Here is a 22,198-nt window from a genome sequence, read left to right as displayed (position 1 = left end):
ATTTTCATCCCATACCAATTACATAATCACTGGGAAGACAAGCTTGACTTGGGGTTGCAGATATACATCTGAATCTTCATCAAATGGCAACATGCACCTAACTGGCTGCTAAAGTACAAATATTCTGATTTTTCACCTGCCATAATTCCTGAAGGTAGAAAAAGATTGAGGATTTATAAATGCCATTTATCGCCCGGAGAAGGGAGCCTGACTTGAATGCATTTGAAGGCACTGCAAATTAGAAATGTGTTCATCACGTATTCCCACTGGTGAGCACACGTAACAGCAGCAAATATTTATCCAGATGGATGAACACAAGAATCGGTTTTGAACCTAAGCTGTCACCACTCCTAGCCAGTCACACATTTCACTGGTGGGGCTTGCTGACATGCCATCTTCCTTGCTGAGAACGTCGGGGTATCTCCAGCTGCTTCCCAGCTCCTCCCTCTCTTCACTACGTTGCTCCCAGTCACTCATCAGACTGTGCCAAGTACATTGGCCACTGGAGCTGGTCCATCTGCTAGCCTTCCACAGGAGAACAATCTGGGGCTCCTTTCCTGGAGGCCAGCAGTACTGCCAGGATCTTGTACAGCATGATGCACTATGGGCGCTACAAGAGCCTGACAAAAGGTTAAATCAGACACTTCCCTGGCACTATTTTAATTACTCAATAGGACAGTGCAGGCTACTGCCTGCCAGTGCTGCTGCTCATTTAGCCACCCTTAAATGTTGTTCAGGCAGGAAGGAGTTTTAATAATAAATTATTGCTGAGCAAGGAGCGTGGATATAGTGCTGTGTCACAGAACAGGACTTTTTTTAAAGTACTTTCAGTCCTTCTGGGTCACAGTTCCGCTTCTTTCCTTTAAACCCCTGTAGGGGAATTCAATCCATGCTCAGTGTTAGGTTTTGGGCTTTTTTTTCCCCCTTTGGCAAAGCCTTGGATACCTTCATTTTTCAAATACAGAGACTGATCTCCTAATTCACATGAGGAAGCTGCCTCATAGGCATGACACAGATCAGCAGGGGAAACTGGCCTTTATGTGCAGGGCCTGAGACCCCAAGAGTGTGACCTGCATACTTAGCTTCCATCCTTTTGACAAGTAACTGGTTTCTGTAGCAATATGAGCCCTAGCCGATATCATTTTAAGGCTAAATACTGAAAAAATCTGGAAGAATGCAAAGTTCAGTTGTGAAAAATGCAATGGGGTATCAGGGAAGGGCTTTCTGAGGATGATCATATTGGCAGCAAAACTGCATTAGGGCTAAGTTGTCAGAGCAATTTCAGTTCAAGTTTTTGGTGCCTGCTTTCCAGGTGCAAAAAATGCACGTGCACTAGCAAGCTTTTTCAGGCCCACAAAACTGGGCACATAAAATTGCCTGAGAGTTATGTAGTTCTGGTTTAAAATATACAGGCACAAAATGTTTCTTCCTTCAACTGATTCCTCATGCAAAGAGTAGGGACCATGAGTTCCTGTTGAGCTTTCTCACTTGAGAGCCACAGGAGAATGACTGAGAGCGCCCTCTCCATTACTGATGCCTCTATAATGTATCTCAGGAAGGACTGTCAGGGTGTGGGATCTCGAATGCCTGAAAACCAAGGTGGCTGGGAAAAGCCCTGGTGCTGCTGGCCTGAGGGGATGGCTGTTGGCATGTGGCAGGAGGACCTGCGCCAAACTGCTCCTGTAGCAGCAGCTTGTCCTCAGTGCCCTGGTGGGCAGGGCAGCAGCTCTGCTTCTTAGCATTTTTCTGGGTTTACTGCTTTGCACATGAAAATAATAAGATTTGTCATAAAAAATATACACATTGACCATCTGTGTTAATAATTGACTTAACGAGGATCTAACTGCCTCTAGCCCATCCCAGAGAATTAATTGAGGGGACTGTGTTTATAATCTGCCTTGAGAGTCCTAATCTTCCAAACTATGGATTGATTGATTGATTTTGGTCTCTTGGAGCAAAATAACAATCCCCTGAGACAGACTTTGGCAGTTTCCCAAAGAGAAAGTACACGGCATGGGGAACCAGTTAAAAAATATAGGCTCCTTTGTGGTCCTTGAATTCAGGCTGCTAAATCCTGCTTCCTAGAAAATGCAAACCAGTAAAATGTTGAACTCTTAGGTATGTTCCAGGTCCTTTGAAAAAGCTGCTGTTAGCAGGGGACTTGTGTCTTTTTGTACAGACGATGGATGGCGAAGCTTTTCTTAGGAGTTGGTGTGAGGGGTTTAAATAACAACGTAGATCAGGAGGTCGTCTCTGCCTTTTGAGAGGTAGTGGGAGAGGTCTTACGGAGATAACTCTCTCCTAGGTCTGGGGACAGCCTCACTAAAGGGACTGCCCAACTGCTTGAGCTACTGCATGAGGAGAGGTCAGGGGTTGGCAAAACATGGTTCTGGTGATAGAAGGAAAAGTCACCCATAGAGACTGACTGCTGGAAGCTGCCCCTGCAACTGAAAAACAGGAAATTGCAGGACATGCTGGAAAGCCTCTCAGGAGATCTAATTCTTCATTTTGTATCAAAGCAAGATTAACTGCGCCTAAGATACTTTTTGGTTAATATTTTTAATAGATGATAATTCTAAGTATAAGACACCTAATACCCTTGCTCTGTTCAATATTTTGTCCATTCTGAAAAAGCAGATTACTTCCCTGAAAAAATCCTAGTTATTTCCTGTGGGCAACTAATGTATCGTGTAGGTGCCGATCCCATAAAACTGGGCATGTACTTTTTCTTTTCAGGAAAAGTGGGCAATCCTCCCTAGGATTCAGAGAAATGCATTTATTGCACCCAGTGTTTTCAGACACAGGCAGCATCCACATTGGTGTAATAAAACACTACTTCTGGGTGAACGGACCACATCCATAGACTGCTTTTTGTTTCATATATGGGTTGTTAAATGATTCTGCTGTTCAAACCACTGAACAATATATCCATTTTCTTTGAACTTACATTTCTTTCATTATCCACCTTGCCCTCTTCAGCTTCCTGGAAACCAGCGCCAGTGCAAGGCAGGAAGCCTGCCAGAGAAGTCCAATATCTGAGGGTGATATGAGATTACAGCCCAAATCTAATAAGGGTAGATTAGTTTTATTTCCCATTTAGCCATGAGCATTGCTGGTAGAACAAGATATTAAATCAGACTTTCTAAAATTGTACCTGTACTCTGAGCAGCTGGTCAGCTGTACTGATCACCGGCCCTGGTACTTTCTCTTGCATCCTGAAAGACCACAGTCAAGACTTTCCAGAAGCATTGCAAGACAAATATGTCTCTGGTGTATTCAGGTAAATCACTGAAAGGAGCCTGAAATAATTTTGATCCATCCTCCTGCAAACAGACCTATGGCGCTTCTAAACTTGTTTTTTCATGCAACTCTGCAGTGGGCTTTTTTTCCTTCTTGACAAGCTCTGTGCTGTACAGTAGCATCTGTTAGAAAAATACACCATGGGAGTCAGTGTAATTTTAAAGGGAGAAAGGATGACTGGTAATGGCTGCGTCTGCCTTAGTTTGCATGATGTTTGCTGCTTCGGCTGCTGTGCAGCTGAGCAGGGGGTAGGAGAGGGAAGTGTCCTCTGGAGAGTCTGGTTCACAACAAGCCAACTTGGTTCACAACAAGCTCTGTAATGAGAGATTTTACCTTATTTGCAATTAAAATGTCAAATAACGTTAGAGGTATTTGATCTGCGCTCAGTCACAGCACAATTCTCCAGCTTACTGACTTTAAGGAAAGTCTTGCAAGATGCCTCTTTTTTTTTTTTAATCCAATTACAGTGACAGACTGAAATTAATTTCCTGAATCATTGATTTTCCAAGGAGCAGAAGGTGGATTCAGCCTTTTGAGAAAGAAGACTTGGGGAACACAAGCGTCTTCCCTTGTCTACACAGTGGTGTACTTTCTGGGATACACAGTCTGGAAGCACCCAGGTGCCACCCATTGGCCTGGGCAGTGCTCTGGTAAGGCCCTTAAACCACTGAGCCGCTGCATATTCATTTTGAAAATGGAGGAAATCATGCAAAATAGAAGTTAACTGCTCTGCTAGAGGTCTCGGATGATTTCATTGCCATTAGCAGCATTGCTAAGCTTAATTGACTGTGGAGAAGTTAAAGCATAAGCTCATTTCAGGCAGGAGGGAGAGCAATGTTCAGTTGAGTGGTGCTGGGGGGTTGGTAGGTCAGGAGCAGACTCCCGGGGTGGGTAGGTCACACGTCAGTGACTGGGATGAAAATACTGTCGAGGACAAGGGGTCAAACTGGAAGGAGGTGACTACCAGCCTACTCTTGGTGCACAACCAAAACTCCAGGCCACGTGACGCTTGGGAATAATATTCATAACATGATTATCCCTCCCTATACTTTGGACAATAAACATGTGATCAGTGACTCTTTTAAATCCCCACTAGATGGGATACTGTGTTCCACTGAAACAAGGAGAAGCAGTGCAGGCCCTTCCTAGTATTGCTTCAGGAGGTGACAGATTCAGCTAGAAACTGAACATCTATTTTACATGGGCAGTGATCCTTACAAACCAACCAAAATCTAGAAATCTTTCTTAAAGTTTCAACCACCAATAAAATTAGGAACTCATATTGAATGCTGAGGGATGTGTTATCTGTTGAAAACTATCTTAATGCCCTGTCCTTTTCTTCAGCTATTTGGCCAAGAGTGACCTGGAGGGAGGTGGGTGTACAGCACACATTGCTGTGTTAACAACTCCTTGCAGGCTTCTTAGGGCAGGTTCACATTGTGCCTTGGAACATGGAGTGAACCAAAAGGATTCACATCTGAAGTAGCTAAATGTTACTCTGCTTGTGGTCTGGAAAATATCATTATACTGAGATATCCAAGAAGTTTCCTATTCTCCATTTCACCTTCTAGCTACTTCTGTGCTGTATTCATCCCAGCTAACTGCAGGCTGTTAACTCGACTGAGATACCCAGATTTAGGAATGCACTCGCCGTACGCTGCCCTTGTATAAGGTGGGCTCAGCTCTGATTTGCCCTCTGGAGGTGACCCCCCCTCTTTCCAGGACCTGGGTGAGGTGTCCTGCTCTGCTAGGCTCCAGGCTAAAGCACCTCAGGAGCCCAAATGCAGGCTCCACCAACATGCAGTTTCTTCTCTGCAGTCTCAGACTCAACTTGAAAAACCACCTCTACTTTGCTTTTCTCATTTGTACTTCACCACCTTTTCTAAAGAGACATGGAATCAGGATGTAGTGGACAATTTAACAGATGATGGATGTAATGGGAGAGGTATCTCTCTTCCCTGTGGTTGCTTCTGACAGGCTGATAGCCCAAGAGGTATTTATAGGACTACAAAGACATTGCGTGCAAACTCATTAATGTCTGATGCTTCCAAAGTAGACTATCAAAAAAAAAAAAAATCCAAGTTATGATTCTAAATGTCAGTGTAACTTGGCCTTTTATTGCTGCAAATTATTTGGATTTTTTTTTTATAATGAAAAGGCAGCTGCTGCCCTCAAATTGTCACTGCTACTGTATCTCAAGTTAACTTTCACCTATTTAATCTTTTCAATTTGATATATTTCTTTAGTGGTAAATTCTAACCAGTCTGCTGTGTTAAGCTCTGGCCAGGCTGCCGTGTGTCTGGGAGATGGTATTTGTATACAACAGTATAGAGGAATTTAAGTTAATCAGGGAACAAAACCCATTAGCAACAGTCTGCATAGTAAAATGAACTGTACAGTACTTTGGATGTGAGCCTAAGCTTTTTGTTTCTGATCAAGTAGTCTGTTGCTTGTCTTGGTAACGCCCTCTTTCACACAGACCCCAAGATAAAGGCCCACAAGCTGTGTTAATGAAAAGCCCTTTCTCAGGCAGAGTCCTGTTCTCTCTCACTGGCATGATTCATGAAAGCTACTCCAAGCATCATCTCTGAAGCTTCTGCCAAAGTGACCAGGGGATGACATGGCCTTTCTGGGAAGCTTAATTGGAAACCTCAACCTTGTAGTCCAACATGAGCAGATGTTTGCCAGCACTGGCAGTGGGTTACCCTTTTCTAACAAATGCCTTTTTAAAGCTATGGGTGCCATTACATTTTTTTACATGGTTATTAACCTAGCTAGAAACATTTTCTTACAAAATGTGGAGGATGAGATGTACAAGTGAAAAGTCTTAGCTGATGTTGTGCAAAATGGGGAAAACATGGTTCGTGCTGGAAAAGAGAGCAACCCAAGAAAGCAGGGCTGGTCTCACATGTGCCTTCCATTTCATTTTGAAAATAATGAGTCCAGAGAGTTTTTGATTTTTTGGAAATGTCTGGCTGGCTTTCACACAGTGGTTTTTCATTGGTGTCTTGTTTTTGGGTCAATGTGCTTTATATTTGTCTTTTTAGTTGGTTGTGCTTTTTGTACTCTGCTTTTTCAGTCACTTGGACTTTGCACAATGTTCAACAGCTTATCCAGACAGACCATCGTTGATCAGAAATGGCATTAAATGGGAGCAGAAGACAACAGGGACCTGTGGCTGGCACGGTAGAGAAGGTGAAGGGTCCTGATTCTCTTCAATTTATCCCCAAACATACTTTCTCTTTCTTTGAACCATGACCTGTTAGTTAGGCCTTCTAATTAGAAAAACTACTGCCATCTTTTGCAGTCCCTTTCTTATATCACAGAAATAGAGAGTCAGAGATGTTCACACAGAGAAACCCAGCACTAGATCATTCCCTGTGATCCTCCTGCTTTTCCAGAAGGTGCCCTATAACCTTATCTGAACATATTTGTAAACACGGAGTGGTCACAGAGAGATTTTTTCCCACAGACAATGATAAGAGAGGATTTAAGGGCTGTAGTCCTTGCCTATCCATTCAGTTTGACTCATAGTCTTGGGCAAGGCTGTTCAAAAGCAAGTTCCCTGTTTACAAAGTGAAGAAAGCAATACTTACCAGTGGGATGAGCAAAAGGCATAATTAAAGAACCATCATTCAGTTGGATTTGGCCCAAAAATGTCTGCAGGACTTAATGGCAAATGAAACATTTGTAGAAAGGGCTGTCTTGAATTCTGCAGGAGTCAGCACCAGGAGCGGTGGTGGAGCTGGGGAAGGCGATGGAGCAGCCCTGATGCCAGGGCAGGCCAGGCCAGAGCAGGGACGTGGCAGGGGCTGAGCATATTCCGAGCTGTCAGTGAGGGAGGAGGGATGAAAATTCTGTTCACATCTTTAAACATCCTTCAGCTGGAAAAATTGCTGTTGAGAGGAAAGTGTGTACACATTGCCATGCTGCTTAAATGTCCCAGCTGAAACCAGGGCTGCATTATGTCAAACACAGCATGCAGACATGCGGGTGTAGCCATGAGAGAGGAGCAGGAGAAGGAAGCAGAGTGAGAAACCCGCTTTCCCTCTCCTCTCCACACAGAAGGGAGAGTGCTGCAAGATGAGAGGCACAAGAGCTAAGTATGGGGAGATGGAGGAAGCAAGGGGTCACCGAAAACGCCCAGTGGGGATCTCACTGCTACCTCAGTGCCCCATCCCCTGTCACAGTGCACCCCTAGCCTGTGCCACCCACTCCTCCTCCCCTCCGTGAGGTGCCCTGGCCAAAGTTGCCTGCCAGCTACAGAGTGATTAGTACAGCTTTCAAAGAAGTTCAAACCAAAACACAATGACAAAGTAGCAGTTTCTGTGCCAAGCGCCAAGCGATCCTGAAAGGTTAGTTTACTCTTTAATGAAATTCCTGCTTCAAAGTCTCCATTTCTTTTTCACTGGGGAGCAGTGCTTTCTTTAAGCAATGTTTAGAGGACATGAGTCTGCAAGGGTAATCATACTCGCCTCTGGCAGGAAGAGCTCGTGCACTAGCATTTCTGAAAAGGCTCTTTGTGAATAATTGAATTTGTCTCTGGAGTTCAAGATTTCTTTTTCTGTGGGACTGACTGCAGCTCTGCTTCTTTCTTAGGTGCAGCTTATTGTAATTGAGGCAGAAGAACTGTATTGCAGTTGAGAGTTTTGTGAGCCTGACGCATAATAGGGGTGATTGCCTCAGAAAGAGTCATCTGTAGTGTTCAAAATGCCTCCTCCAGTGGTGAATGGATCTGCAGAAAATAATTAGAGGACCCTCCACTGCCACCCCTACTCCCACCCAAGGGGAGAAAAGATAATGTCACACGAGGCAGAAGAGGTGTCCTTGAGCAGCAGGCAGAGCCCTGTGCTGCAGTGCACTTGCTGGGACCTCATCCTGGGTGATGCTCAGAGCCCATTGACTCCTGCCAGCTCTGCCACCACCTGCGACACAGGGAAGGACCAGCCAGGCCAACTGCTTGTCTAGCCCAAAAGAAAATATTGCGGTTCACATGTACCCTGAAAACGTGTGTATCTTGCCTAGCTGTTTTTCCTTTAAAACCTCCCAGCCTTGCAGTGGTTTCTGGATCTCTCCAGAAAGGCATGTGTAGTGTGATGGAAAAACCTGTGCAGCCCAACTCTGAGAAAAATGATCCCTGCAGCTGCCCCACTGAGGAAAAGCCCATTACAGATATGTCCTCCCTCCAGCTACCAAAGAGGGCCACTGCCCTGAGCATGTGTCAATATCTCCTCCCATCCCTGCCATCCGTAACCTGGTGCATAACATCCCACCATGGCACCTACTAAGCTGCCTGTGAGTAACCCTTCAGGAAAGGGTGGGGGGGGGAGGAAGAGGAACATCTCATAATAATCTGCACTGCTGTGAGCGGGACCTGGTGTCCAGCTCCAGGGAGGAGATGTCTCCCTGCCAGGAGGCTAAGTGGCATGTCTCAAAAGTGTTTTTTTAATGCCATATGCAGAGGCAGGGCTTAGCTGTTGATACACATCAATGTCAGCAGCAAGTTGAATAATTACTTCAGACTTTGGGCTTAAGGTAGGAGTTGGGGCTAAACAGAGCTCTGAAGTGAACAAAAATCCAGGTTTCTTTCTTAGGTCTGTCTTTCATCGCTAAGCTCAGCAACAACGCTGGGTGGCTGCATTCAGCCAATACAATGCGACATGGCAGCAGTATATTTTTAGGATATTATTTGGCGGGGAAACAAATTCTAAGGGCAAGACATAGTGATCTAGTAACTCAAACAAGCTGCTCAGGGATTTCTGAGGCTATTGAATATAGCACACAGCACTTGGGCTGTCTTGTCAAATTGTGATGTATGTCTCAGATCAATAAAAAGGCTCATTTGAGATATTTTTTCCCCCATGTTACACAAAATGTATTATCTCATCGTACAAAGCTTGCATGAAATGATCAGCAGAAGCTAAGGTAACTGCATTCATTAATAAAAGCCCAAATTCTAGATCAAAGTCCAAATTGCTTGGACTTCACTCTCTGCAGATAATCTCTCGGTTCTTTGTGGTCTCTGCTCTGAACTAGAGACTATATACATATACCTTTAATATTTTTATTCCCTTCTGTGGCTGTCAATTACAATGTCTTGAATATTCTGTTCATCCTCAGCTTCAGGACTTCTTGATCCTCCAAGACAGCTATTTCTCTGTCACACTTCTAAGCGACAAGCAGATATTTCATCCCCAGGGAGTAACCTAGGCATCCAGTGCATTTGCTACGACTGCTTTTAGTGTGTTTCCTCAGGTAGGGGAGCAAGGCAAACAAAAAAGATACAGTGCAGCAGTACTTATCCTCCAAGACATGTCTGAAGGCCTGGCCATAGCCTGGCCAGGACTACCAGCTGTTCCAGCCAGAGACGATAGCCTGCAAAAACAGGTTACCAAAAGATTGCACATGCATGGATTATGGAACGGTATAGATGTTTTTTGCATCTGGTAGTGCATAAAATAGGGAAATGACCAGTGAGGTCTTTCTTTTTTACTTTGAACTCTGTGCCTTATCTGGAGCTGTGGGGAGCTCCAAAGTCAGCAAAAGTCAATAGTCAGGGGGGAAATGGAAAACAGTTGGGAAGAAAATTGCAGGCAGTGGCTGACAGTCTCTGTAGGCCTTGCCTGAGCAGCAGAGATGGGTGCCATAAAAGAAAGGAGTTGACAAAGGCACTTAGGCCCCCTAGAAATGCTTTCAGGAGAGAAATGTCAGGACCTGGATCACCCACAGAGAGACCAGCCACCTAAGGGAGAACCACTGCTGGTGGAGAGAGGTGCCCATTTAAGGGACTGTGTTGTCCAGGCCACTCACTTTCTCTGCTCTGGTGGATGGGCTGTAATCGGCTCTCCCCTGAGTCAAAGGGTGGGTTGTCCTTGGGCCCTCAGGCAGGGAGCTATCAGGGGCAACCAGACTCCTGCAGAAGGTCTGAACAGCCGCCAGCAGCAGGTCCAGTTTGCATAAGACCTGTCTGCAATGAGATGCTTCAGCAAAGCAGATCTATGCTAAGTTTATGGAAATGCAGAATGCTTCGAGGACAGTTCAGAAGGATTTATGGGTGATCTGCAATAAAGACAGGCCACAGGACTGGCTTGAGCCACACACCAACACCAAAACTACCAACTGAACATAGTGATGTACAGAGGTTAATCACACCAAGCGATATTGTCATTTGTGATGCTGTAATTCTTCATCCTGCAGAAAATAATTAATGGTGGTGTTCTCAGAAAAAACTTATGACGAGTGAATCTGGAAAACTCTCGATTCACTCAATTTTAATTTAGGGGGATTGGTTGTGTTATCATGCTGCTGTTTTCTTAAAAGATAGTGAGTGTAGAGAGTCTGGAAATAGTGCGTTTGAGCTATTTTGGAATAACAGGTGAAGGAAATGAAGCAGGGGGGAAAAAATGTCAGCTTTTTTGCACGCACTGTACCAGATATTCAACTTCAGACACCTGACAAATTTTCAAGAGAGTTTAACCCAGCAAACTGCTTACTCTGAGCATGTCTGAAAAGACAAAGAGAAAAAAAAAAAAAAGAATAGTCTTGAACATTGGCTTGCAGTATCGGTAGTGTTTTCAACGTCAAGGTTTCACAAGATGTACCAATTTTATCACTCCAGCAGGAAACTGAGGTTTTTGAATCTAATGAAGCATTTCTTTGACGTTACGGTAAAATGATGAGTGTGGCTGTGTTGCACATCTCCCTTTCTGCACAGGGCAGACCGTTCTGACTTCCTTTTCTGAGATGCTGCTGGGAGCAGGCTAAGAGCACTATGTATTTACCAAAACTTCGTCAAGTGAAGATGGAGAAAGGGTGGCTCTTCTCCCTCTTTTGTTTGTTCTCAGTGACCAGCATTTCAGGTAAGTGTCAGCAGGATGCCTTAACTCAGCTTACAAGGGAGGGTGGCAAGGGGCAGGGTGGCATGTGCAGACAGAGGTTGATGTGTCTCACTAGGGCAAGCTGTAACTACTGGTAACAATTTTCTGTTTCCTGACAACTTTCTAATAACCCTAGTTACAATGTGCAGCTGGTAAGGAGTAAACGGCTTGTGCTGTCTAGCAGATGAGTTTATTCAAAAGGCCTAACCTGTTTTCACCAGAATAATCAATAAGATGAGCTCACTTGTATTTAGGGCAACATGTGCTCGTCTCTAATGGGCAAAAAGGAAAACTGCTTTCAGAGTAAATAAAAAAATATCTCTCTTTCTCACACACACATGTACCTGTGCATACAGAGAGAGGAAGAGTTGAAACAGTTAAAGGCAAAGATAAATTGTACAGCTGCAACCTCTTAAATAGATTCTTCCCTTCCTCTTCCCCACCCAGCATTAAAGGTTTGAGAAACAAGTTTGTCATTGGGAGTAAAACTTTCAGAAAAGTTGAGTAAGAAAAACTGCATCCCCATCAGAGGGAGTTGAAACCAAAAATGATCTGAGGAAAACCAAGGAAAAGCCTGATGCTTACAACCCCCTGCCCCTCCCCCTTCCCCACAACAGGCTGACCCTACAGAATGTGGGAGCACTTGCTACCAGCTAGGAAGAAGAATTTTGTAGGATACACCTTTTTCCAGTTAAGAAATTATAAAGTTCATGTATTTGACTGGCATGATAAAAGATACATCTCAAAACCTGGCATAGGCGTTCTTATTTTCTACCTCACTGAGGCAAACTGGATTTTAAAAGAAAGGAAGATATTTAATGTGTGTATTCATAGAAAATAAAAGTTCTCAAATGTAAAGAAAGAACTAGAAGCCTCAAGACATTCACATGCAGGAAAGCAATAATATTTAGGGAACAACAGGAATGTTGTTTTTTTTCCCCCTGAGGATGAAATCCTCACTGAAGTTACTCAAAAATGAAAGTGGACACCACCGTGCCATTTGTGGAGAATAGACATCTAAATGTCTGGGAGATACTCTATTAAATTTCAAATGCAGCACAAGTATGGGCTCATGGACAGCATTTGATTTGGAAAAATAAAGGCTAATTGTACTGAGATGCTAACAAAAAGTTAAGAACACTTTTGCATTAAAGGGTTTCAGTTAAAATAACCTAAAGTGCTAGGCTACTAACAACACAAAATAAAATGTTGTTTCTACATATGTAACGTCTTCATCTTAATGTAAAATATTCAAGTAATTCTTGGCACGCATTCTTTACACAGTCCTCTGACCTAAATCAGCATCAGTATGAATGAGAGCTAACTTGTTAGGTGTCGCTTGTCTGCTAGTCTGATCACAAGGTTGCTAATAGCTTTTTACTTAACTTTTGCTGATGCAGAACTTGCAGTGAAATCAGTGAGCATTTGCTATAATAAGCTCCATGGACTGACAAAAATAGTTCTCAGTAATTTTTCTCATAGCACTTGTCATTCAGGCTTATCTTTATTTACCCTCTTGCATCATCCCATCTCTTGGAAGTCAATTAAAAGATGAACAGAGCATGCACAGCAATAAAAACCAGAGGTTAATGTTGGCCATGGCCATTCAGTAGCTTTGTTCACCATGCACCTAGTCTCTACGTGATCATATCACACTTCAGTGGTTAGGTACCAAACCTCAGCCAGCTCTGCAGGGCTGTGGGACTTTGCCCTTGTTCTTCTTCCCTGTCAAACCAGAGCTGTGGGTGACCAGGATGCTGCCTCACTCCCAGCTGAGCTGGCAGAGCATGGGGCACACCATCCCCCCTGCAGGCACCGTCGAGGCTGCCTGGCCCCTGGCAGGGCATCCCCTGGCTTGGGCGCCCCAGAGCCCTGTACCACACGGCAAAGCAGATGTCAAAGCAAAGAAATTGGTACCCACTTTTTCAAGTAAAGACAGCGAGCAGTGTGCACTTGCTGCCATGAGGAGTCAGCAGTATGGCTGGGGGGACTGTGGGGCAAGTTTCCAAAGCAAATTTATAGTGATGTTTAGATACACGGGGAGGATAAATCCAATGGAGATGGGGGGTGATACCTCCGTACCTAAGAACATCTGCTCAAATGCACAAACTCATTTTTTTAATGGGGACCTGCATGTCCTTTTGAAAAAGGGCCTATTTATGTGTGGGTCTGTGGATGTGATTGATTACTTGTCTCACTATGACTCCCCCAACCATAAATTCTTCATCTCCTTGAGTTTGTCAGTGCCCTGCATACAGGCGTTTGGGGACTGCAAGCCTCTTGTTCATAGGAGGGAGAAAGGGAGAGAAATCAATTTTACTGCAGCAGCAGCAAAACCAAGTAGTACAGGCTCAGGTTGAAAGCCCCTTCATTTCACTGATCCATTACTCCTTTAAATGGCACACTAAGGACTGCCAACATGCTTCATGAAATTAATTGAGGAAGAAACCATACCTACTGGGGCAGCTTGTTCTGACAGTGAAACGGGCACTCGTTTAGGCCATGCAGGAGCTGTTTAATAATGTGGAGGTAAAAAGAACAGCTTTCTCTGTTGAAACAGCAAAGGCAGTGGCAGTGGGTAGGGGGAACAGTGTAGGGCAGAATTAGCCAGCAGGGATAACTCATTTGGTCTTGCAAAAAGAGCTGGGGAATAAGTGGGCCCAGCTTCTGTTTTATTTACATCACTTGAAAGATTTCCATTTTCACAGGGGCACTCAGAGTTCCCGTTTCTCTCCCATGAACATGGTGGGAGCTCCCCACCCTTTTCCAGACAACTGTGCATTTGTTCTCCTGGTTCTTTCTCCTCAGTTGTACTGGCGGAGATGTGCTGTAACACTCCTCACTGGAAAGCCTGTTGTCACAGATGTAGGGTCTTTGTGATTGTCTGTGGCTAAAGCACCAAAGCATGTCAAAGATGGCTTATGAGAAAGCTTTGTTTAAACATTATTTGCACTGAAAATGGTCCTGTTTGTTTTTAAGGCCAGCCTGAAGACGTCATTACACAAAGAAAAGTGGTCTGCGCTTTGCCAGGTACTGACGTGACCCTGGTATGCAACTTCCCAAAATCACACAGCACCTACATAATACAGACACAGTGGTCCAAGACTGATGACACTCAGTTTTCCATGATAGCTGTTTATCACCCTGTTTATGGCACCAGTTACTTCCCATTTCCTGAGGCTTCTTACAACTTTTCGGTGTCCTTCAGCGCGAGGAAGTGCTGCAACTGGGATGCTACAGAGTCTTTGTGTTTCCCCGATCCAAACATCACACCTGAGTGCAGTCAGTGGGCTCTACATCTGAAAAATGTTACTGTCTCCCTCAGCGGGCAGTACGAGTGCACTTTTGCTACTTACCCATATGGGACAAAGGCTACAAAAATTCAACTTATTGTCAAGGCAGAAGGTAAGTGTTTATAAATGAGATGTTGCATTTTTGTGATGGGGGGACGGGGGCGGAATATCAGGGTAGATGACCATTTCCTGGTCAGTGATGGTGACTTGTTTGGGGTTTGCAATGATGCCACTAAATGCTGCTGTCTGCACAGTTTCCTATTGACCAGCCACACTTTAATTGCTATTATCCAGCTCCTGATTGGGAAACCTTATTTGTCTGGAGGAATATGAAGTTAGATAGCAAGGAAAAAAAGTGATGAGATGGGCAGTTTCCACTTTTTCATTTTGGAGAAACACAGTGCAGAGTAGCCTGGGCAAGCAGCTCAGGGTATAGTGAGACCAAGGACACTGGGTCTCCAAACCATGCTGTGCTGCTGCTATGGACGTGCAGCACTGGGTACACAAAAGAGAAACACCCTTGTCTGATCAAGGCTCGAGGCTGAGGGCTGGTACCTGCAAGGCATGCTGGATGTTAACTCAATGGAGGGATGTGTGTCCTCACTGTAAAAAATGAACTGGAGCAAAGCAGGGGATTGCTTAGGATGATCACAGGAACGGATACGTGGCTGCTTCTGGCAGCCAAAAGGAAGCTGGAAAGCAGCATGACTGTTCTTGGTAAGTAAGCCTCAGGGGACAGCACGAACTCCAGGGAGGATATTTAAATTATCCTGGCAAAGGAACAAATGGGTTTAATAGGATGTGAATGGATTTGACTACAAATTAAACAATGGTGGCAACCATTAGTGCAGCAACTTTGGGAACAGCTGTTTAATGCCAGCTGTGAGGGCAAAAGTCCAAACTGCCATGAAGACAGAGCTGGGCGGGGATGTTGGGCAAGCTGGGCAAGCTTCTTGTGCACATGGGGGACTGGATTTGATGACTGCAGAAATCTCTTCCTGACCCAGGTTTCTGTTAACGAGCCAAGAAGGATTAAATAAATGCAACAAACCTGGCACGGTTTCAATTCAGATTTGCAAGGCCAGTGTGCTCACCCTGCTTGTGCCTAGGGCTATAGATGCAGCACATGTTCAAGGGTTAGAAGCAGGCTGGGTGCAGGTGACCTAAAGGGTAGCAGAGGGCAGCAGAGCACCGGGGCAGCAGTATCCATCCATGGGTATAGCACTCCCAACGCCTCTTTGGCCTGCGTGGTGAGGCCAGACCACCGGCAGGAGCAACATTGGTCCTCCTGCTGGATCACATAGGTCCTGCAGCAGAAGGAGCCTTGAGACCATGGGGTCAGAAGCAGGGCACAGCTCCTCAGCAGTGGACTCCCTTCACTTCACTGCCTGCTTCAGGCAGGCTGGCAACTCTGTACAAACAAACTCCGGGTCCTATGCAAGCCTCGTACGCAGGGACATTTAACCCAAACTGTCACCTCACTCCCTGATGGCCCCTGCATGGCAATGGCTCCAAGCATTTTGGTTCTGTTATCCCAGAGTCACATCTCAGGGGTGACACAGCAGTACCTGCCTGCCCTGATGAACTCGTAATGGCAAAATTAGAGCTAGCATCTCTGCATGTGCCAGAGAGGATGGATGTGTTTAAACTGTATGTGTTGGATAACTGTGTCAAGGATGAAGCTGCCACTTCACCTGCTCTACAGAAGCGTGCTGGGTAATATCCCCTTTGGGAATTTTCCTGCACTTCACAGGGCAGAGGGGCTGGATCAAGTGGAGAGCAGTGAGGTACAGTGCTGGTAATCATACGAAACCCTCCCATGCTTCTGTTCTTCATGTGATTTTTCTCTGTCTCTTCCTTACTATAGTAATAGTGCTAATCAGGCATTGCTCCTTTTCTCTTGCTGGTGCATCTGGTTGATAGTAGCATGTTCAATGCTGTTATTGCTGTCTACATGTTAAACGTGGGCAGCTTTTGTTCATATCAGCATCGCTGTGGCTTTTTTTCAGAAACTGCATGATGTAGCAAGCTGTGCTACTGATAACTGCTTGCTAGAGAGATGTAAAAAAATTCAGTTTGCAACTTACCTCTTGCAGATTTGTATTTTAAGGTAACTAGACGTTTTGCAATGAACCACTTCCACTCCAAAGAAAGCAAAAGACCTTAATCCAGCCTACGAGTGGGATGGAGAAGGGTGCTAGTCATTAATGACATACAGCTCCCAACTACATCAAAGTGAAGTGAATCCAGACGGATTCAACTTGTAGATACTGCAAAAAGCCTACAGAGCAGCAGGCCTACGTCGGACTGGCAAACATGGAGGACCTCAGCTGACAGGCTGTTTATGGAGATGGAAATCAAAGACAGGGTGGAAATAAGCAGCTGGGACACGTGACTGCAAGAACAGGCAGAGGCTGTTTGCAGACTGAGCTTCTGGGGTGACTACTCATCTTCACACTTCTCGTACACTGCACAGCACTTTTGCATGGTGGCTTGTCCCAGCAAAGTCTCCAGTGCAGTTTTCTTCCCGGGGAAGCTATAGATTTTTTTCCTTTACCCTTTCTTTATCAGTTCCACACTACCCAACCCCTTTAGGACTTGTGCATTCTGTGTCCCGCTGTGATAGCTGACTCGTCAGCTGCTTCACTCTGGTGGAGAGCGGAGATGAGCTGCTTCTGTTGCTGGGTCTCCTGGGCACCACTCTGGGTGCTGCCTTGCTTTGAATTCCTGTGGCACAGGCTGCATTCCGGTTACTGTCACTTTGTGCTTGGGTGCCAGACATAAAGGAAGTTACAGTCATCAGAAAGTCCTCACTGCCAAATAACCTAGCAGTCAGTGACTGATAGATATTCTCCCTCCCCTCAGGATAAAAAATAAGTAAAATATGTATCTATTCTGCCTCAGCATGCAAGCCAGAGCTACCTGGGGGGCAGAGTTTCCCCGCAGTGTGGGCTCATGCCTGTCTACGGGGAAGATGGAAGGCAGGTCTGTGCAATACAGCATCAGCAGGGAGGCTGGCCGGCATGGCAGGCTGCACGGCGCTACTGCCCGCCACTGCACTGAGGGCTGGAGAGATCAGTGCTCACCAGGGCACTCGTAGCATCTCCTAGCTATCACCACTGCTCTTCCTGTTTAAATGCATATGTGCACACAGACACAATGTTTGTAACCACAGCTGTGCTCTCTTTGGTCCATCTCTCTGCCCTTCCACAGATGGACCAGAGCCCTGGACAGGGAATGGGTAGCGTAGGAGATGCTGAAATGCTTTTATAAATAGATGACAAAAGAAAGAGTGACAAGTCCTCTGCTTCTGGTAGTGGGCAGGTTGGAGAATAAAAAAAAGGAGAAATTACACTGAAAAACAGGGTTAATCTTAACTTGCCTGACATGCTGAATACCTTGCTTAGTGAAAAGAAGGTCTGCAGATATCGTCAGAGAAAAGGAAATACAGGTACACAACATTGATGTGAAGGTTTATTGCCTCAGAAAAAAATCCTAAGAGAAAAAATGAATCTTCAAATTATTCTCAGCTCCAAAAGGAGACATCTTTATCCTGCAGTTAAGCAAAGGTTTTTATAAATTGCCCCAAAGCTCGGGTAAAGCTGTGAATTAGAGTCATGAAACTGCATCTCGAATCAGATGCAGAGCTTTCACTCAACAAATATGTCTATGGGTAATGGTTGAAAATTACAGTTCCCTTCTAATCAAAAAAGTGCCTGTTTTTTGTACGGAAGACTAGTCAGCACTGGTTTTTAAAGCACAATGGACACCATGTTTCTGATTTTCCTTCTTGGGCTTTTTCTTGTTGTTGTTGCGATGACAAAAGAGGAGCAGCACTATGTGAAGGAAGTGCAGTTAAACCAGACTTTAGAGATTCCATGCCTCAAGGACACGACCTCAGAAAATTTGTCCAATTATCCTTTGAAATGGCTAGTGGTAAGTACTTTTCAACTCAGGTACAAATTTCAGAAGGAACTACAGGGTATTTCTGCAGATTGAAATAGAAATGCTAGACTTTACTGTGTCCTGCAGAACCTGCTAAACAAAAGGTATTGGTCATGTTGGACTGTGATAATAAAGGGAAGAAGTACAAACATGGTTTTGCAACACAGACATCACAAACAATAGCTGTTAAAGAAATAAGGGGTGAAAAATCCATCTTAATTTCTTTTAATTTTTCAGGACTACATGTAAAGCAGGTCTGCGGAAAGTGGCAAAGAACTTAGCAAATACACAAAGCTAAAATATTCCTTGTGTTGGATTTCTCAGGGATTTTTGCTGTAGTGAAGCTTTAGTATCGCTGAAAAATACACTGTTGCTGCGTAGGGTAGTGAGATATCAGGCCACTTTGAAACAGGAAAAATAAAAGGGATCAGACTGTAATGTTTTTGGGTTTGTTAACCTCTGTGTCACAGATGCACGCCGAAAACATGCAAACCCAGTTATCTAGCTAACCACATAAAAACTATTTTTAAGTAATTTGCTGCAAAACACAAAGCTTGTTATATTTTTGTACTGCACGTCATTTTCCAGATAAAGATTTGTATGCATGTTTAAAGGAACCTTTTAGCATTAATCTCAGTGGGTAGAGATAAGAACCAGCCAGCAGTGTCCTTGAGCTTTGCCTGTTAATTTCTATCTATTGTCACTGAGCAGCTGTAACTGTTGAGGGTTTTCTTGAAGGTGATTTTCAAATATTTTAGGTTCTTTAGTCTTTTGTCCCAGCTTATTATTTATTTAGATCTCCCCTTTGCCGTGCACTCTTAGTATTAAAATTCTCAATATTTTTTGTAGGGAACATCCTTGTCCTTGCTACTTTTTCATGTTGCTAGTTCACTCTACAAAGTAGTGGAGGAAGGTGAAAAAAAAACCCTCAAAGGTCAGCATAATGACATATGTGGGTTGCCATGCATCATTCAGAATACAACTTGCAAATATTTACCGAGGCTCAGATGTCCAGGGTGTGCTGGGCTGCAACTATACCTAAGGGTGGCTTGCACACAGGCATTAAAGGATGATGAATTTTAGCTATTCTTCTCGGGTTCTCACTATTTAAAATCTAAAAGAGCAAGGATTTTCTTGTAATTTCAGTCATAATTAATATGTATGGGATGTTCAGCACAACTTAAAGATTGCTGCAGTGCGAAAGCAGCTCTGTTGCCCTCTCCGCAGGTTGCAGAGATCAGGACTCACAAGACAGCTATTTACTCCATAGTTCATTGATAAGATGATGACCACTGTTGGTTTCGAAGTTCTGGGAGAGAATGTATATGGAAAAAATCAGATGTTGAAAATATCCACTTACTACTAGGCGATGCTAGGGGTGTGAGGGAAGGTTTTCATAATGGGAATAGAGCGGGTCTAGAAAAATATTTTGGGGGTGTGTCAGGTCTTCACACATTGTGTGGGTTGCTTTTTTCACAGGGGGAAAATGGCAGGAAAGAGGAGCTTGTGACCAAGGAGCCCTCCTGTCCGACAGTGTACAGGAACAGCAGCGTGCTCTACAGGCAAAGAGTCCTTCTGAGTATGAATAACACTCTAAAGATTTTCCCCACCAAAATCATGGATGATGGCAGGGTGTTTTCCTGCCACGTGGTGTACCACCCGGAGAGAGTCCAGAAGAGCAGCACCACCGTGAGAGTATTTGGTAAGGGGCTTATGCCAACTGCCCACTTGCACTTGAAAAGATAACATTCCCATCTGGCTCTGAAGGCAGTAGCTTTTGAAATACACTGGGTTTATATATTTATATATATATACACATATATTTATATTTACATTGCTTTGGGTTTTTTTTCAGCTGCAAAGAGTTAAAATGTTAACAAATAACCCCATAGTTCTTAGGAAGAATTTGAGACCATTCCTTCAATTTCTGGTATCAAAAATACTAGATCTATTGCATATATATCAACACCACTGACATGCACATTGTCACTATCTCACCCTAAAATATAAGCTTATGTTGACATTTTTTGCAGGTTACAGGTAAGCACCTTGGTCATCAAGATTTCCGTGCCTCAGTTACAGAACTACTATGCTGCCTGTGGTTAGGAAATTATGGCCAAAATTTAGTGATCAACTAAAGCAGTTTGAAACTATCATTGTTGCAAATTTGCATCCTCAAAGGCATGTGATGCTCAGCTTCTGCCGAAGGCTCTGGCCTGAAAATGAGGTCCTGGCTAGGTGTCTCAAATTGGTCAGGAGTGGCAGAGCCCAGGTACCGCAAACACATGGGCTGGCATTTCATGCTGGAAGCCTTCCCCATCTTTAGTTACTTGCTCTGTTCCCTTTTTAGTGACTTAGGAACTACTCTACCATCACGTAGATACAACATAATCAGAGCAATGCTGCCCACTGAAGACCAGGCTGTATTTTCTGCTTATAGAGCAGTCGGTATGGAAAACATAATTCCAACACTCCTAAAATGAATGGGTGTGAAACAGTGGGTCTGTCAACCATCCCTTGACTGTAGCTGCTTGCCTGAGGAAACCCACGGCTTGGGGACAGCATGGCCATGTGAGGATGATGCTCTGAATGTAAAGAAAGATTCAACAGGCAGCAGGGGAAAAAAAAAACCAAACAAACGCAAAACCTGTGTCTGGGGGCTGATGCAAGAGAAATAAAAATAGGAGTTAATGATCTAAAATTTCCTTTTGTGTTTGCATGACTCAGACATGGGCTTCACTTTTAAAAATCAACATTTGTCAAATAGCTACAGTGTTACCTGGGTAATCGTTCAAGTATACTAACGTATTTGCATTGTTCCTTCCCTTCATCCCTGCTGATGCTCTTGCCTTGGTTTGTGTATCTGTTAGCCTAAGAGGTTGCTTTATTTGGCTTATTCTCTGAATTACTGTGTCACGTGCATGCACCCACATCAGCATGTTAGTGCAACGGGGGGAGAGGCAAACAAGAGAAATCAACCACGGCCCTTGGTGGTGAACAGCCTGTGGTGCTCCCAGTAAGTGCCGTCTGGCTTTGGACCAAGCTGCTGTGCCATCAGTCTCTCTCACAGGTGTCCTGAGGGCAGTGTTAGGTGGAGGGGCTCCCTGAGAGCTCATTTGTGGTGGGTGCTGAGGAAGGTCTTTCAGTCCTCTGGCCAATCGAGTCCAGATATTGGAGGAAGTGCATTTTTGTGCTCTTAGCCCTTTCACATCTGATATTTTGGAGGTAAAATAACTATTTTGCATGCCGTCTCACTCTTTTCTGTTACCATTCACTGAAGTTACACTGTTTATGATTGCCTCCTACCAGCTTTTCTCTGTTTACCTCTCTTGGTCTCTCCTCCTGCTGCAGCGTGAGAGCAGAGGGTCCTGAGCCACCCCTGTGCCAGCCCACATGGTCATGCACTGGCAGGGCAGGAGCTGGCAGAGACAGTGGCCAGAATAATCCAGCAATCTCCAGTTGACATTTGGGGACAGACAAACAGTCACTTCAGATGACAGGACATCTCTTGTTCCTTGTGCCAAAGCTAACCAGGGAATGAAGAAATGAACATTTATGTCCTAGCAGGTAGACCCCTCCTCAAATTGCCAGGGCAGGATCTAAAGCATGATAGTAAGCATATACAACATCAACAACACATTATATTGGTTATATCTGTCATCCTGCCCATTAGAAAGGATGCAGCTAGGGAACCAAGACCAGCTGAAACCTGGGGAGATTTTCCCATCTCAGCAAGCCACATCCGCCCCTGTCACTCAAAAACTTGCAGAATTGAATGCCACA

At 44.4% G+C, this 22,198-nt stretch overlaps 1 protein-coding gene across 1 annotated transcript in view; it reads left to right on the top strand.

The window, feature by feature from the left end:
• The first annotated feature begins 8,510 nt into the window (after positions 1-8,510).
• The window catches only part of CD96 (CD96 molecule), a 32,861-nt gene continuing 19,173 nt past the window's right edge, over positions 8,511-22,198 (top strand). The window contains exons 1-5 of the mRNA XM_075103953.1: positions 8,511-8,595; positions 11,015-11,159; positions 14,157-14,582; positions 18,297-18,406; positions 19,895-20,117. Coding sequence (XP_074960054.1) covers positions 11,072-11,159; positions 14,157-14,582; positions 18,297-18,406; positions 19,895-20,117 — 847 coding nt within the window. The 5' untranslated portion in view covers positions 8,511-8,595; positions 11,015-11,071. The remainder of the gene's footprint in view (positions 8,596-11,014; positions 11,160-14,156; positions 14,583-18,296; positions 18,407-19,894; positions 20,118-22,198) is intronic.

This window comes from Phalacrocorax aristotelis, chromosome 1 (genome assembly GCF_949628215.1).
Source record: "Phalacrocorax aristotelis chromosome 1, bGulAri2.1, whole genome shotgun sequence".
Lineage (NCBI taxonomy): Eukaryota > Metazoa > Chordata > Aves > Suliformes > Phalacrocoracidae > Phalacrocorax > Phalacrocorax aristotelis.
This window is presented reverse-complemented; position numbering and strand designations above follow the sequence as displayed.